General features: G+C 47.0%; 1 protein-coding gene across 4 annotated transcripts in view; it reads left to right on the forward strand.

Annotated features, from left to right (window-relative positions):
• The first annotated feature begins 682 nt into the window (after window positions 1-682).
• Window positions 683-17,095, forward strand: part of IRAK2 (interleukin 1 receptor associated kinase 2) — a 62,467-nt gene continuing 46,054 nt past the window's right edge. For 3 of the 4 annotated variants that reach the window (XM_027585776.1, XM_027585777.2, XM_027585779.2), the window contains exons 1-2: window positions 685-910; window positions 13,073-13,255. In XM_027585776.1, coding sequence (XP_027441577.1) covers window positions 817-910; window positions 13,073-13,255 — 277 coding nt within the window. In that variant the 5' untranslated portion in view covers window positions 685-816. Of the gene's footprint in view, window positions 911-13,072; window positions 13,256-17,095 lie in introns of all 4 variants that reach the window. The other variant, XM_027585778.1, reaches the window with a different exon arrangement.

The following is a 17,095-nucleotide window of genomic DNA, read 5'->3' on the forward strand; positions in this document are numbered from 1 at the left end:
CTTCTATAGTGGTAAGTTATTTACTGCTTATTGTCTGTATCCCTGCAGGGCGTGGATTTTGTCCTTTTTTCCTTAGAGATATTTGGAGCACCTGGAACAGTGCCTGGCACATAGTAGCTGCTCAATAAATGTTAGCCGTTATTATGATAAAGTCTATCTTGACTCCTCTGTTTAAGAGTCCTCCCGCTGCTTGCTCTGAATTCCTAATTCCCCTTAACCACCTTTCCTTTTTCTTTTGTGCAATAGCATTTACTACCTTTTAGCACACCACCTAACTTATTTATTAAGTACTTTTATTACTTATGGTTAGTTTTCTCCCTCCACCATCTACATTGTAAGTCCCATGAAAGCAAGAAGGTTTGTAGGTTTTTTCCACTCATGTATCTCCAACACCTTGAACACCTTGCCTGGCATATAGTAGGTGATTAGCAGAATATTTGTTGAATGAATTCTATGTGGCGGAGCGTCAAAAGCACTGGGCCTGGAGTCAGAAGACCTCCTGGGACTGCCACTGAACTCTTTCGTGTGTCCTTAAACGGGTTCCCTCCCCACTCCCGGCCTCAGTTTCCCCTCCCAGCTCAGACCCTGCTCGTTCCGCAGCGGCTCGTTCCAGCCAGCTGGGCGGTGTCGCGCCAAGCGTGGCCGCTGGGGGGCGGTGGTGTCCAGCGCCCAGCCCCGCCCACTTCCCCGGGAGGCGGTGGCCGGGTGAGAAACCGCCCGGTGGGACCCGCCTGCTCCCGGAGTAGAGGAGCCGGGTCCCCGGCGCAGCTGCCCCAGTTGTCCGCGCGCCTGCCCGCCGACCCCCGGAGCCCAGCCATGTCCTGCTACATCTACCAGCTGCCCGCCTGGGTGCTGGACGACCTGTGCCGCAACATGGACACGCTCAGCGAGTGGGACTGGATGCAGTTCGGTGAGTGCAAACCACCCCTCAGCCCCGCGACTCCGCCGCTAAGCCCTCTGCCCACTTCTGTTTAAGTGGGTCCTGAACCGAGGGGCTCTTTGTGCTGCCGTTCCGGACCGGGGTCTCGCCGTGTGTCCTCGGGCCGGCCACCGCCCCCCGTCTGGACACCCCACCCCCGCCCCCTTCCACGGGGATCGTCTGGAAGGTGTTGGGTGATCTTTGAAGATGTCTGTTGTTATGTTAGTCTGTCCCTAGGTAGTGAGCGGTTCGACTTTGCTGTTTACGGTAAAGCTTATCATAATAAGCTATCAGCAGTTGCTGTGCGTTTTTGTTTACTGAGCGTCCGGCCCTGATGGAGGCACTTGGCACGGATTATCTTCCTGAGTTCCCTTGTACAAGGGCCTGTGAAGTGCGTATTTCTTTTACCCCAGTGTACAGACGAGGAAAGGGATTGAGGGAGGTAGAATAATTTACCTGCGGGCATGGCCTTGCTAAGTGGCAGAGTGGGATTTGAACCCTGGTGTCTGACTCCACCAGGACGTCGTAGGTCCTTGGTGTGTTTTGTTTGTTTGTTTGCGCCTGATGATCTGCAGAGAGGGCCTGGCATCTGGCGGGCCGCCGCCCGTGTTTTCCTAGGGTTCCCAAGCAGAGGTCTGTATTCCAGGCTCCACCTCCTCCCAACTGGTGACTTTGGACAAGTTGCTTAACCTCTCTGAGCCTCGGCTTAATCTGTGAACTGGAGGTTCTTGTGGGTAATGACAACTGTAGAAGAGGCCCCTGACACTTAAGTGCCAGATTCTAATAAGTAATAAGGAAATATTAACAATGATTATTTTTATGTTGGAGGCCAGTGCAACTGGTGCCACTTTATTTAAAAAATAATCTCTATATTTTATTGAGAATTTAGATTATGATATGCATATGTATGTACTCCTGTATATACAGGAGTATATGATATATATGTCTAGTATATGCTATATATGTACATATATGTATACGTACAGTTGAAAAAAATAATAAAATGAACATGGATAGGTTATCCATCCAGTTTGAGCAAATAATATACATTTTAACCTAGTGGTTCTCAACCAGGGACGATTTTGCCCCCTGGGGAACAAGTGTCTGGAGACATTTTTGGTTATCACAGCTTGGGACGTGCAGTGAGTAAAGGGCCAGGGATGTTGCTAAATGCCCTACAATGCACAGGACAGCCCTCTCTACACAGAATTGTCTGGCCCAAAGTGTCAATAGTGCTCAGATTCAGAACTCCTGTTTTAAACCGGTAACAAAAATAATACATGCTTATTGCAAAAATGCTGTGGGAAACAAAGATTAGCTCAAATTCCGCCACTCAGGGATAACCATTCTTATTTGGATGTCAGTAAAAATAATAATAATGAATGGCAACAACAGCAGCTAACATTTAGTGGTTCTACTATGTGCTAGCAGGGTGCTATGTGGTTTATACCTTCTAGTATATAATAATAAACATTTATGTGCATACATTTTTCAAAAATCATATATGTTGTACATTCTAATAGCTTGCTTTTTTTCACTTAAAATATTCACAATTTTTCTCCTTGCCAAACAGTGTTCTTTAGCAACATGGATTTAGGGTTTTATTTTTAGCATGTATTTTTGTTAATGATTTTTTTTTTAAAGACTTTATTTATTTGACAGAGAGAGACACAGCAAGAGAGGGAACACAAGCAGGGGGAGTGGGAGAGGGAGAAGCAGACTTCCTGCGGAGCAGGGAGCCCGACGCGGGGCTCGATCCCAGGACCCCAGGATCATGACCTGAGCCGAAGGCAGACACTTAACGACTGAGCCACCCAGGCGCCCCTTTGTTAACGATTTTTAATGGAGAGAAGCAACACATGCATTTACAAGTGTAAATAATACACCAGGGGTAGAGAGGAAGGTAAATGTCTTTCCTCTTCCTGGTCTTCAGCCTCCCCCGTCCATCCCCCAGAGGCAGTCACTGGTAACATGTCAGGGCACCCCTGAGAATGTCTATTACCACCTGGTTTTCTAGACTGCAGTGTGTTCCTTTGCTTTGATGACCTGTTACTTATCTACTTTGAATGTTTCCTGGGCAGTGGACAAATTTTGTATAAGAGACTCCCTCTAGTTTTCTTTTTTTTCATGTTGGCCTTGACTGTAAACATCAGAGCAACTTCTGTTCCTAAGATATTTAGGAACCTGTGACTTTTTAAAAGCAGCTTTATTGGGATATAATCCACATAACATACAATTCACCCGTTTAAAGTGTACAATTCAATGGCGTTTAGTATGTGCAGGGTTGTATATCCATCTCCACAGTCAATCTTGGAACACTTTTTTTTAAAGATTTTTTTAATTTTTTATTTGACAGAGAGAGAGGGAGTACAAGTAGGGGGAGTGGCAGGCAGAGGGAGAGGGAGAAGCAGGCTCCCCACTCGGCAAGGAGCCCAATGTGGGGCTCCATCCCAGGACCCCAGGATCACGACCTGAGCCAAAGGCAGACGCTTAACCTTCTGAGTCACCCAGGTGCCCTTGGAACACTTTTTATTTATTTTTAAATGTCATTTCCTTTTTTTTTTTTTAAGATTTTTATTTATTTATTCATGAGAAACAGAGAGAGAGAGAGAGGCAGAGGGAGAAGCAGGCTCCCAAGGAGCAGGGAGCCCAATGCGGGACTCGATCCCAGGACTCTGGGATCATGACCTGAGGTGAAGGCAGACGCTTAACCATCTGAGCCACCCAGGTGCCCATGGAACACTTAAAAAAAAAAAAAGATTTTATTTACTTATTAGAGAGAGAGAGAGAGTGAGAATGAGCCGGGGGGGGGGGGGGCGGGGAGAGGCAGAAGCAGACTCCCCGCTGAGCAGGGAGCCCACTGAGGGGCTCGATCCCAGGACCCTGGGATCACAACCTGAGCCAAAGGCAGACGCTCAACCGACTGAGCCACCCAGGCACCCCTTGGAACACTTTCATTATCCTGGAAAGAAACTCTGTACCCCTTCATTGTCACCCCCAACACTCCCACACACACACCTCCCATTTTCCTCAGCTTTCGGCATTGCCTCTTCTGGGCGTTTCCTAGAAATGGAATGCTCTTATATGCAGTCCTTTGTGATTGGCTTCTTTTCTGTGGCAATTAGTTTTCAAGTTTCATCCATGTTGTACCATGAATCGGTGCTTAATTTCTCTTTATTACTGAATAATATTGCACTGATGGGTGGACCACATTTTATGTATGCATTCATCAGTTGATGAACATTTGGGTTCTTTCCACTTTTTGGCTGTTATGAATAATGCCCCTGTGCACATTTGTGGTCTCAGTTTTTATGTAGATGCAGGTTTTCATTTCCCTTGGGTGGACATCTAGGAGTGGAATTACTGAGTCATGGGGTAACTCTATATTTAACATTTTGAGAAAGTGCCAGATTGTTCTTCATCTTTTTTTTTTTAAGATTTATTTATTTATTTTGAGAGAGTGAGAATGAGAGAGAAAGTACATGAGATGGGGGAGGGTTAGAGGGAGAAGCAGGCTCCCTGCTGAGCAGGGAGCCTGATGCGGGACTCGATCCCGGGACTCTAGGATCATGACCTGAGCTGAAGGCAGTCGCTTAACCGACTGAGCCACCCAGGCGCCCGATTGTTCTTCATCTTGGCTGCACTTCTTTACATTCCCTCCAGCAGTGTATGAGGGTTCAATTTTCTCTGTATCCTCCCCGGCACTTGTTATTGTCTGTCTTTTCAATTCTAGCCATCTGAGCAGGTGTGAAGTGGTATCTCACTGTAATTTTGATTTGCATTTCCCTAATGACTAATGGTGTTGAGTATCTTTTTATGTGCTTATTGGCCCTCTGTACATCCTCTCTGGGGAATACCTCTGACTTTTTAAGCCCTGGAGATACCAGAATTGCTCAAACTCTGCAAAGATTTCCAGTTGTCTTGTAGGATATAATCCGAACTCCACCAGGCCTTCCCAGCCGGTCACAATCTGACCTCACTGACTTCTGATCTCTTCACCTTCCACATCCACTCTTTTTTTTTTTAAATTTTTTATTGTTATGTTAATCACCATATATTACATCATTTGTTTTTGATGTAGTGTTCCATGATTCATTGTTTGTGCATAACACCCAGTGCTCCATGCAGAATGTGTCCTCTTTAATACCCATCACCAGGCTAACCCATCCCCCTACCCTCCTCCCCTCTAGAACCCTCAGTTTGTTTTTCAGAGTCCATCATCTCTCATGGTTCGTCTCCCCCTCTGACTTACTCCCCTTCATTCTTCCTCTCCTGCTATCTTCTTCTTTTTCTTTTTTCTTAAAATATGTTGCGTTATTTGTTTCAGAAGTACAGATCTGTGATTCAACAGTCTTGCACAATTCACAGCGCTCACCATAGCACATACCCTCCCCAATGTCTATCACCCAGCCACCCCATCCCTCCCACCCCAACCACTCCAGTAACACTCAGTTTGTTTCCTGAGATTAAGAATTCCTCATATCAGTGAGGTAATATGATACATGTCTTTCTCTGATTGACTTATTTCACTCAGCATAACACCCTCCAGTTCCATCCACATTGTTGCAAATGGCAAGATCTCATTCCTTTTGATGGCTGCATAATATTCCATTGTGTATATATACCACATCTTCTTTATCCATTCATCTGTCGATGGACATCTTGGCTCTTTCCACAGTTTGGCTATTGTGGACATTGCTGCTATAAACATTGGGGTGCACATACCCCTTCGGGTCCCTACATTTGTATCTTTGGGGTAAATACCCGGTAGTGCAATTGCTGGATCGAATGGTAGCTCTAATTTCAACTGTTTGAGGAACCTCCATACTGTTTTCCAGAGTGGTTGCACCAGCTTGCATTCCCACCAACAGTGTAGGAGGGTTCCCCTTTCTCCACATCCCCGCCAACATCTGTCGTTCCCTGACTTGTTAATTTTAGCCATTCTGACTGGTGTGAGGTGGTATCTCATTGAGGTTTTGATTTGGATTTCCCTGATGCCGAGCGATGTTGAGCACTTTTTCATGTGCCTGTTGGCCATTTGGATGTCTTCTTTGGAAAAATGTCTGTTCATGTCTTCTGCCCATTTCTTGATTGGATTATTTGTTCTTTGGGTGTTGAGTTTGATAAGTTCTTTATAGATTTTGGATACTAGCCCTTTATCTGATATGTCATTTGCAAATATTTTCTCCCATTCTGTAGGTTGTCTTTTGGTTTTGTGGACTGTTTCTTTTGCTGTGCAAAAGCTTTTTATCTTGATGAAATCCCAATAGTTCATTTTTGCCTTGGCTTCCCGTGCCTTTGGCAATGTTTCTAGGAAGAAGTTGCTGCGGCTGAGGTCGCAGAGGTTGCTATCTGTGTTCTTCTTTAGGATTTTGATGGACTCCTGTCTCACGTTTAGGTCTTTCAACCATTTGGAGTCTATTTTTGTGTGTGGTGTAAGGAAATGGTCCAGTTTCATTCTTCTGCATGTGGCTGTCCAATTTTCCCAACACCATTTGTTGAAGAGACTGTCTTTTTTCCATTGGACATTCTTTTCTGCTTTGTCAAAGATAAGTTGACCATAGAGTTGAGGGTCCATTTCTGGGCTCTCGATTCTGTTCCATTGATCTATGTGTCCGTTTTTGTGCCAGTACCATACTGTCTTGATGATGACAGCTTTGTCATAGAGCTGGAAGTCCGGAATTGTGATGCCGCCAGCTTTGCTTTTCTTTTTCAATATTCCTCTGGCTATTCGGGGTCTCTTCTGGTTCCATACAAATTTTAGGGTTATTTGTTCCATTTCTTTGAAAAAAGTGGATGGTATTTTGATGGGGATTGCATTGAATGTATAGATTGCTCTGGGTAGCAGTGACATCTTCACAATGTTGGTTCTTCCAATCCATGAGCATGGAACGTTTTTCCATTTCTTTGTGTCTTCTTCAATTTCTTTCCTGAGTATTTTATAGTTTTCTGAGTACAGATCCTTTGCCTCTTTGGTTAAATTTATTCCTAGGTATCTTATGGTTTTGGGTGCAATTGTGAATGGGATCGACTCCTTGATTTGTCTCTCTTCTGTCTTGTTGTTGGTGTATAGGAATGCCACTGATTTCTGTGCATTGATTTTATAGCCTGCTACTTGACTGAATTCCTGTATGAGTTCTAGCAGTTTTGGGGTGGAGTCTTTTGGGTTTTCCACATACAGTATCATATCATCTGCAAAGAGTGAGAGTTTGACTTCCTCTTGGCCTATTTGGATGCCTTTGATTTCTTTTTGTTGTCTGATTGCTGTGGCTAGGACTTCTAATACTATGTTGAATAGCAGTGGTGAGAGTGGACATCCCTGCCGCGTTCCTGACCTTAGGGGAAAAGCTCTCAGCTTTTCCCCATGGAGAATGATATTCGCTGTAGGTTTTTCGTAGATGGCTTTTATGATATTGAGGTATGTACCCTCTATCCCTATACTCTGAAGAGTTTTGATCAAGAAAGGATGCTGTACTTTGTCAAATGCTTTTTCTGCATCTATTGAGAGGATCATATGATTCTTGTTCTTTCTTTTGTTAATGTATTGTATCACGTTGATTGATTTGCGGATGTTGAACCAACCTTGCAGCCCAGGGATAAATCCCACTTGGTCGTGGTGAATAATCCTTTTAATGTACTGTTGGATCCTATTGGCTAGTATTTTGGTGAGAATTTTTGCATCCATGTTCATCAAGTATATTGGTCTGTAATTCTCCTTTTTGATGGGGTCTTTGTCTGCTTTTGGGATCAAGGTAATGGTGGCCTCATAAAATGAATTTGGAAGTTTTCCTTCCATTTCTATTTTTTGGAACAGTTTCAGGAGAATAGGTATTAATTCTTCTTTAAATGTCTGATAGAATTCTCCTGGGAAGCCATCTGGCCCTGGGCTTTTGTTTCTTGGGAGATTTTTGATGACTGCTTCAATTTCATTAGTGGTTATAGGTCTGTTCAGGTTTTCTATTTCTTCCTGGTTCAGTTCTGGTAGTTGATACATCTCTAGGAATGCACCCATTTCTTCCAGGTTATCTAATTTGCTGGCATAGAGTTGCTCATAATATGTTCTTATAATTGTTTGTATTTCTTTGGTGTTGGTTGTGATCTCTCCTCTTTCATTCATGATTTTGTTGATTTGGGTCATTTCTCTTTTCTTTTTGATCAGTCTGGCCAGGGGTTTATCAATCTTGTTAATTCTTTCAAAGAACCAGCTCCTAGTTTCGTTGATCTGTTCTACTGTTCTTTTGGTTTCTAGTTCATTGATTTCTGCTCTGATCTTTATGATTTCTCTTCTCCTGCTGGGTTTAGGCTTTATTTGCTGTTCTTTCTCTAGCTCCTTTAGGTGTAGGGTTAGGTTGTGTATTTGAGACCTTTCTTGTTTCTTGAGAAAGGCTTTTATTGCTATATACTTTTCTCTCAGGACTGCCTTTGCTGTATCCCAAAGATTTTGGACAGTTGTGTTTTCATTTTCATTGGTTTCCATGAATTTTTTTAATTCTTGTTTAATTTCCTGGTTGACCCATTCATTCTTCAGTAGGATGCTCTTTAGCCTCCATGTATTTGAGTTCTTTCCGACTTTCCTCTTGTGATTGAGTTCTAGTTTCAAAGCATTGTGGTCTGAAATTATGCAGGGAATGATCCCAATCTTTTGGTACCGGTTGAGACCTGATTTGTGACCTAGGATGTGATCAATTCTGGAGAATGTTCCATGGGCACTAGAGAAGAATCCACATCCAGTCTTGCTCACCCTGCTGCAGCCACACTGGCCTCCTCAGTGCAGGCTCAGGGCCTTTGCACTTGCTATTCCCTCTGCCTGGGACATTCTTCTTCCAGTGCTCACCGTAGCTGGCTTTCTAGTCGGCATGAGATTCCTCTTGCTGCTGTAACAAATTGCCACAAATTTAACGCCTTAAAAACAGCACACATTTATCATGTTACAGTTCTGGAGGACAGAAGTCCTGAAATCAAGGTAGTCAGCAGGGTTGCATTCCTTCTGGATACTGCAAGGGAGAGTCCATTTTCTTGCCTAAATTTTTCGGCTTCTAGAGGCTGCCTGCATCCCTTGGCTCACAGCCCCTCCCTCCACCTTCAAAGCCAACCGCATAGCATTTTCAAATCTCTCTCTGACCTCAGCTTCTGTTGTCATACCTTTGAATCTGACACTGCTGCCTCCCTCTTATAAGGACCCTTGTGATTACATAGACCCACTCAGATAATTCAGGCTCCTTGTATCTTGGGACCCTTAATATAAGCCCATCTGCAAGGTCCCTTTTGTCATGTAAGGTCCCACAGTCATAGGTTTTGGGGTTTTTGGGATACTGACATCTTTGGAGGTCTATGGTTTTTCAGGTCTCGGTTCATACTTCCCCTTATTCTAGAGGCCTTCCCTGCCCACCCCCCCCGTTATTGTCTGTACCACCACTGTTTTATTTCCGCTGTTCCATGTAACAAACCTTGATATTACCTTATTCCTTATTTATTTATGTCTCTCTCTCCCTGGAGAATGTAAGCACCGTGAGGCCAGGGATGTCACCCATCTAGTTCACACCTGTATTCCCAGAGCCTACAGCACAGCGCCTGGCCAGTGGGCAGACTCTCAGCACTTGAATAAATGATGAGCTGAAGGCTGTAGGAGTGGTGAGGCCATGGGGCATGTGCACTTCTCCCCCCACTGAAAGGGCTTTGAGCCCAGGGCAGCCATGGTGCATGTTGGGTTGGGGTTCGCTGGGCTGGGGGTCAGCCATGTCCCCATTTAGCTGCTCCTTGCCAAGCCACAGTGTTGTCCAGCTTTCTCTTCGTCAGAACTGGTGGTCACCATTGTCCTTCCATCTCTAAAGAGTCTCTGCTTCTGTGAGTCATTTCGAAAAGATGGTCCCTTGTGGTACTGGGGCCGTGGGGTGGGAAGATTCTTCTTCAAGTGATTTAGAAAATCACATGGCCACACATATGTATGCTCTTTGGCTCTGACAATTGTTGGCAGATATTGTGCCTGCTTCCTGTTCATTTCCCTATGATCACAGCTGCATCAATTTTTGCCCTTGGGGGAAAACAGGCTCCTTACAGCTTCCTCCACCCAGGTGTCTTCCAAGGGGTGGGGAGACAGGGGTTCTTTTGTTGTGCTAGGCTTTGTGTATTGTCCTACTTTGTCCCTGTCTGGCTGTGTGATTCTGGGCAAGTCACTGCCTCTCTCTGAGCCTTTCGTGTCCTCATCTATAAAAATGGAGGTGAGTTGCCGAGAGGCTTAGGGAACATGTTGTATGGATGTTCCTTAGTGTTTTTCTCTTAGCCAGGGAGGAGTCCCACTAGTCCTGACAAGGGTCTTTGGCCCTAGGGTGGGTCATTTCAGGAGACTGTGTCGTGTCTGTTCCAGAGGGCTTTGAACATGGGCAAGATTTTCTACTCTCAGGGAACTCCTGCAGGATTCAGGGACTCAGACCTGGAGGGATGGTCCCACGTGGTGGCAACCACAGGGGACAGAAGCAGGTTTTCATAGAGTGAAGTTGGTTTAATAATGACAGCTAACACTTATGTGACACTTTCTATGTACGAAGCACTATTCCAAGTACATCTGTATATGTAACTAATCGGATCCTGGCAACAACTTCTGAGGCAGGTGCGGTTGTTATCCTCATTGGCAGATAAGGAAACTGAGGCACAAGGGGAGCTGAAAGGCTTCCCCAAGTACACAGCAAGTAAGTAGCAGGATAGGATTTGAACCCAGGCCTCAGAATCCAAAATCTGGACCCTGAACCACCATTATACTGTCCTGCTGATAGAAATATGTACTTTTTTTAAAAAAAGATTTTATTTATTTGTCAGAGAGGAGAGCACAAGCAGGGGGAGAAGCAGGCTTCCTGCCGAGCAGGGAGCCCGATGCAGGGCTGGATCCCAGGACCCTGGGATCATGACCTGAGCCGAAGGCAGATGCTTAACGACTGAGCCACCCAGGTGCCCCATAAGTATGTATTTTTATATCTGTAGAAAAGTGAAAGAATAGAAGCAAAAGTATGACCAGTGTTTGTTTTGGGTTCCTCCAAGTGGGATGATCATGGGGACTTTGATTTTGTCCTGTTAGCCGGATCTGCTGTAATCATCAGGTATTTCTTATGTGCGTTGGAGAAAAGAGCTAGGAGCTTCGCAGGGTCTGTGGCAGTGACTCATTCCCCCCAGGTCTCTATCTTGTCTTGCCCCCGTTTTAAGGGCCTGGTTAAATGTTGATGGGTTGCTACCTTAAGCTACATCCCTGTCATGGGAGCCTGTGAAATGTGAGGCCCCTCAGGGCTTAGTTCCTACTTCTCTCTTGCGGCCTGTAAGGAGAGCACATCCCACAACGCTGTGGTTGGACATCACATCAGGGCTTCTGTTTTGCCCATTACATCACACTGCCTCTGAAGAGTGGGAGGCATGCCAGCGAACAGCCTGGCATGCAGAGAAGGGGTGCAGGGAGACGGTGCGGGGGAGGTGTTCCTTCCTCCTCTCTCCACTCTTTCCTCTCAGCTGCTGGAAGCAGCCCCTGACCCTGTTGACATCACTTCCCGCTGACCAAGAATCTGGCCTGGGGTTTCCAGTGACTAAAGTTACAACTGAGAACTTTCCATCCCTAACAGGCTTTCTCTTTTTGGGAGGCTGTCTCAATCTTTCCCATTCCTCCGGAGGGATGGGGTTGTGCAATGTGATCCTGCCACTCCCTGGCTCTGAGCTCTTCCAGAGTATCTGTGGCCCTTAGAAGTGAGTCCAAAGGCTATAGCCTGGCTTTTGAGGCCCTTTGTAATGTGGTCCCCTTCCCCACTCCATTCACTTATGTTTGTATTTTTCAAACAGAAATCTCCACGGGCTTCTGGTTTACCTGCCACAGTATCTCTAGAGCTTGTGATGGTCTTGGAGCGCAGAAGTGCTCAATAATATTCTGCTGAATGAGTGAACGAGTGACTTGATGTTCACGTGGATTCCTGCTCCATGATTTTTGAAATTCTGGATCTGAAGTGTGATTCTTTTATTCCTAGTTAAGAGGGAAAAAAAAAGCCTCCTTCGCTTTAGTAAATTCAGCAGAATACATGTGACCATTCTAAATGCCATTTATGAAGAGCTTGTAACAACTCGGGCAACGCTTATGGTGTAATGTTAATAGATGAGAGCAGGCTGCAGAATCTCACAGGCCAGCAACAACTGCATCTAGAATGCTCCTCTGCCGAGGGGAGGGAAGAGTTTGGGAAAGGGAAAGTACCCTAGTGGGATGCTGTGTAACTTGTTTTATAAATGTTTTCTCCCCTTCGTTTTCCAAGTTTTCTTTAGTGAACAACCATTAATTTTATAATGAAATATGTGAAGGAGGAATGCTTTATATTTACTACTGCCAGTGGCCCCCCTCCCCACAAATTTTGTGGTGTTTCAGAGTGGACAAAACGCTTTTAATGCACGGGCTCTCTTGATCCTGTAACAGTTCTGTGAGGATTCTGGGCCATGGGTTCCTTTGTCCTTTCTTTCGTTCATTCATTCATTCATTCATTCATTCCCCCCTGCCAGGGCTGGGACCTAGGGGTGGGGAGAATGAGATACCCAGGGCAGAATTTAAGGAGGCACCTACTCTCCAGCTTCTGAGTGCAGGATCAGCCCCGAGAGTGAGCACCTCCTTAAATTTTGTCCCCATGAGTGCCTCCTTTTTGCCTCACCCTGGGCCTGGCCTTGCCCCCACTCTGTGCCAGGTGCTGATCTCTGTTCTGGGGACCCTCCAGTGGACAGAACAGAAAAAACTCCCTGTCTACACGGAGCTTCTGTCCTAGGAGGGGAGGCAAGAGAAGTTCCATTACCTCCCCATCTACAGTTGAGGAAACTGAGGCTCCCACTGGTGAAGTGCCTTGCCCATAGCAAATAAGCAGCTAAAGGGCAAAGCCCCTGACCCTCTGGTCCAGTGGGCCTTCTCCTGTTTTGTGTGGCCGTGAAGTTGGTATTTACACTCCAGTGTAGTTGATGTGCCAGTCCCACAGGTATCAAGTGGGGGCAGCCCTATACCTTGGGCTGCCGGTGGACCCCAGCTAAAGGTGGAATTTCAGGTGTGATGGGGTGCGAGAGAGAGTATGCTGTGGACAGAGCCCGCTAGCCTGGGGACCCTCTGGTGACTGCCTTTCTGACGCTAAGCAGAGCCTCTCCCTTGCCTTCCAGCCTCGTACGTGATCACAGACCTGACGCAGTTGCGGAAGATCAAGTCGATGGAGCGGGTGCAGGGCGTGAGCATCACGCGGGAGCTGCTGTGGTGGTGGGGCATGCGGCAGGCCACCGTCCAGCAGCTGGTGGACCTCCTGTGTCGCCTGCAGCTCTACCGCGCAGCTCAGATCGTTCTGAACTGTGAGTAGCCACGAGGCCCCGGGCAGCCGCCCAGGAGCGGGTTTCAGCATGAGCTGCACCTGCGGCCGGGAAACTTTGCTTCATCTTAGAAAAAGTGTAAATGAAAGAATTTACCGGGATGCCTGGGTGGCTCAGTTGGTTGAGTGACTGCCTTCGGTTCAGGTCATGATCCTGGAGTCCTGGGATCAAGTCCCGCATCGGGCTCCCTGCTCGGCGGGGAGTCTGCTTCTCCCTCGGACCCTCCTCCCTCTCATGTGCGCGCTCTCTCTCATTCTCTCTCTCTCAAATAAATAAATAAAATCTTAAAAAAAATATTAAAAAAAAAAAGAATTTACCATCCACCTAAGAAATCCGTAATGGTGGTTCCCTGTGGGAGAGGGGTTGCGCGGCCAGGGATCAAGATGTTGGAGAGAGACTTTACTCTGAGTTCTTTTGTACCTTTTAAATTCTGCTTCTCGCTTCCAAAAATAAATAAAGAAATAATGATTAAAAAAAGTAGCTCTACATAAAAATCCAAAAAAGTCTACAGTAAAAATAATTTATTTTTTATTTATTTATGGTTTAGAGGCGGGGAGGGGCAGAGAGGAAGAGACAGAATCATAAGCATGCTAAACACCCAGTGTGGAGTCCAACGTGGGGTTCGATCTCAGGACCCAAAGATCCTGAGCTGAAACCAAGAGTCGGATGCTTAACTGACTGAGCCACCCAGGTGCCTCACTAGCACATTCTTTTATTTTATTTTGTTTTTAAATTAATTGATTAATTAATTTTTAAAGATTTTATTTATTTGACAGAGTGAGAGAGAGAGCACAAGCAGGTGGAGTGCAGGCAGAGGGAGAGGGAGAAGCAGGCTCCCCGCTGAGCAAGGAGCCCAAAGTGGGACTCAATCTTAGGACCCTGGGATCATGACCTGAACCAAAGGCAGATGCTTTTTTTTTTTTTTAAGATTTTATTTATTTATTTGACAGAGAGAGACACAGCGAGAGAAGGAACACAAGCAGGGGGAGCGGCAGAGGGAGAGGCAGGCTCCCCGCCGAGCAGGGAGCCTGATGTGGGGCTTGATCCCAGGACCCTGGGATCATGACCTGAGCCGAAGGCAGATGCTTAACGACTGAGCCACCCAGGCGCCCCCAAAGGCAGATGCTTATCTGACTGAGCTACCCAGGCATCCCTAGCACATTCTTTTAACAACTGCATTGCGTTCATTTGACAGACATGCCATGATTTATTTACCTTACCCCTACTGGTAGGTGTTTACCTTGCTTCTTAGTTTTCTCCCATACACAGTGTTGTACCCTTAGACGTATGCACCGTATGTGCACATAGGTCAGTCTAGCTGGAGGAGGATTTTTAAATTTATTTTTATTTTTAATTTTTTAAAAGATTTTACTTATTTATTTGACAGAGAGAGACAGCAAAAGAGAGAACACAATCAGGGGGTGGGAGAGGGAGAAGCAGGCTTCCCGCCGAGCAGGGAGCCCAACTGGGGGTTTGATCCCTGGACCCAGGGACCATGACCAGAGCCGAAGGCAGATGCTTAATAACTGAGCCACCCAGGTGCCCCTGGAGGATGATTTTTTTTTAGCATTGGAATGGCTGGGTTGAGAGTCTGTGTATTTTAAGTTTTTATTAATATTGGTGGCACCAATATTACCAAGTTATCCTCCTATCCACTATTACAACAACGGTGGGAACATATCTAGCAGGTAATAATCGCTCCCTATCATGAGGAGTGGCTGTAAAGTTGAAGAAGTAGAATTATGTCAAGTGCTTGGTGTTTGGCCAGTGCTCAGCTGAAGGCAGGAGGGATGATGGTTACTCCCATCTAGGTCCCCCATTCTTCCTCATGTCCCCAAAGAGACCCCTTCAGTAAGGGGTAACGAACCAGTCTTTTAATAGGTACTTTCTGAACACATGCCCAGTGTCTGGTGCTGTCTTCATTTCTAGAATACAGTGATGGGCAAAGAGACAGGTCCTTTGCCCTCATGCAGGACATAGTCTTATGAAGGTATAGTCAATAGACCAGGAAATAAGTAAAAATAATGGGTTGGAGGGACCAGGTAGGAGAGCCTCCTAGAACATGTTAGTCACAGAAGGGCAGTTTGAGGAGGCGAAACTGGAGCAATGGAAAGAAGACAGCCATGTGAAGAGTTTGGGTAAGAGAGCCCAGGGAGAGCTTGCGGCTTTGACGGAACCAGCACAGAGCTAGTGTGGGAGATAGAGAACAGTACGTTCTGAGCCCTGGAGACCTGAAGAAGACCCGGTGTGGGCCCTGGTGTTGTTCTGTTTGGGGTTCCTGGGTTGGGCATAATGTGGCTGAATCAGTAGACCCAGGTTCAGCACTTTCCTGACTGTACCTCAGGCCTTCTGGAATCATGGAGGGCTTCCAGGAGGAGGGGTGGTGGGATCTAAAGCAAGGAACTGAGGGATGGGGGTTTAGAGGCCTCCACCCTCAGAGATGTCAGGAGAACACGGGACATTGGGGTGGCCCTGCAGGTGGGGAGATCTAGAGATGAAACCCAAACCAGGCTTTCAGGGGCACCATAGGGGTAGATCACATTGGGCATAGAGGGCCAGTGGGGCAGCAGGACCCTCTCTCGCCCTTAGCCACTTGGCGACTCTCCAGGATTTAGGGCATCCAGGGACACAGTCTCACTAGATGAAGGACGGTTCCTCTCATAGCAGGAGTCCCTGTCTGGGGGCAGGCTGTGGGGAAGGAAGATCCTGCTCACACGGCGGGGAGTGATGCACCAGTGTGAGACTCAGGCTGACCCCCTCAGCCCTCCAGCCCCAGCACTGTAATCTCTAAGTCAAGAGTGGGCACGTCTCCAGACACGGCCACCCCTAAGCCTCTGCAGCCTCGGCTCCTGCCTGGCTGCCTCCCCAAGCTCACTGTTTTCCTCAGACTAGGGAGGGATGGTCCAGGGCTCGGCCGCCAGACTCCCCACGCTTCTGGACTTCCTGAAAGCCCTCCCTGCCCCACCAGCCCTTCTGTCCTGAGAGGGTTCCCTTCAGTCCTGTCAGACAGTATCCCTCCCCTTACATGCCCCGCTCCCAGGTCCTTGTCCTGGTCCGCTGGGGGTGCCTGGGGCAGCTGGGGGTGCTGTGGCTTCACAGGAAAGCGGTGAGGCAGCACAGCTCAGCCCTCTGCGGTTACATGGGCAGGTCCCTCCCTTTCCCTGGGCTTTAGTCTCCCCGCCTTGGTGTGGCGGAGGTGGGCTGGATGACATCGGAGCTCCCCTGGGACACTCATGGTGCCATGGCCCCCCATCGTCCCGTGGACCTTGTGGCATTTCAGTTGGCTGTTGTGACTGGCACCTGCCCCTTTAGCCCCAGAGCCTGGTAGATGGGGAGAAACGGTTAGCATCGAATGTGCCCTTAGATGTTTTTCATACTTTGAGAGAATTAATGATAGACTCCTAATGGGCTGGAAAAGAGGCAGGGAGGGAGGGGGAGGGGCAATGCCGCTGGATCAAGTGCGGTCGGAATCCAGGGGCCCGGGTTTCCAGTGCAGTCCACTCTGGGGAGGGGGCTTGCAGCTCGAGGCCCGCAGCACACCCTGGTTTTATCTCTCCCAGGTGGCTGAGATGCTGCAGGGTTGTCCCGAGCCCCAAAAGCAGACAAGCACCAGGAATTGGGAAAGGCCTCTGGTTGGACATAGCAACTTGCCGTTGACGTCAAAACCTGACTGTTGACTAATCTGGAACATATTCTTAACGATTTGAGGTCAACAAACAAAGTAGTGCCAACTTCAAAGAAACACACTCATGGCAGCGTGACACTTGGTTTTAAGCTAACAGTGACTGAGCACTTTCGATGTGCCAGTCTCCTCCCAACAGT

The sequence above is a fragment of the Zalophus californianus genome, chromosome 1 (assembly GCF_009762305.2).
Source record: "Zalophus californianus isolate mZalCal1 chromosome 1, mZalCal1.pri.v2, whole genome shotgun sequence".
Lineage (NCBI taxonomy): Eukaryota > Metazoa > Chordata > Mammalia > Carnivora > Otariidae > Zalophus > Zalophus californianus.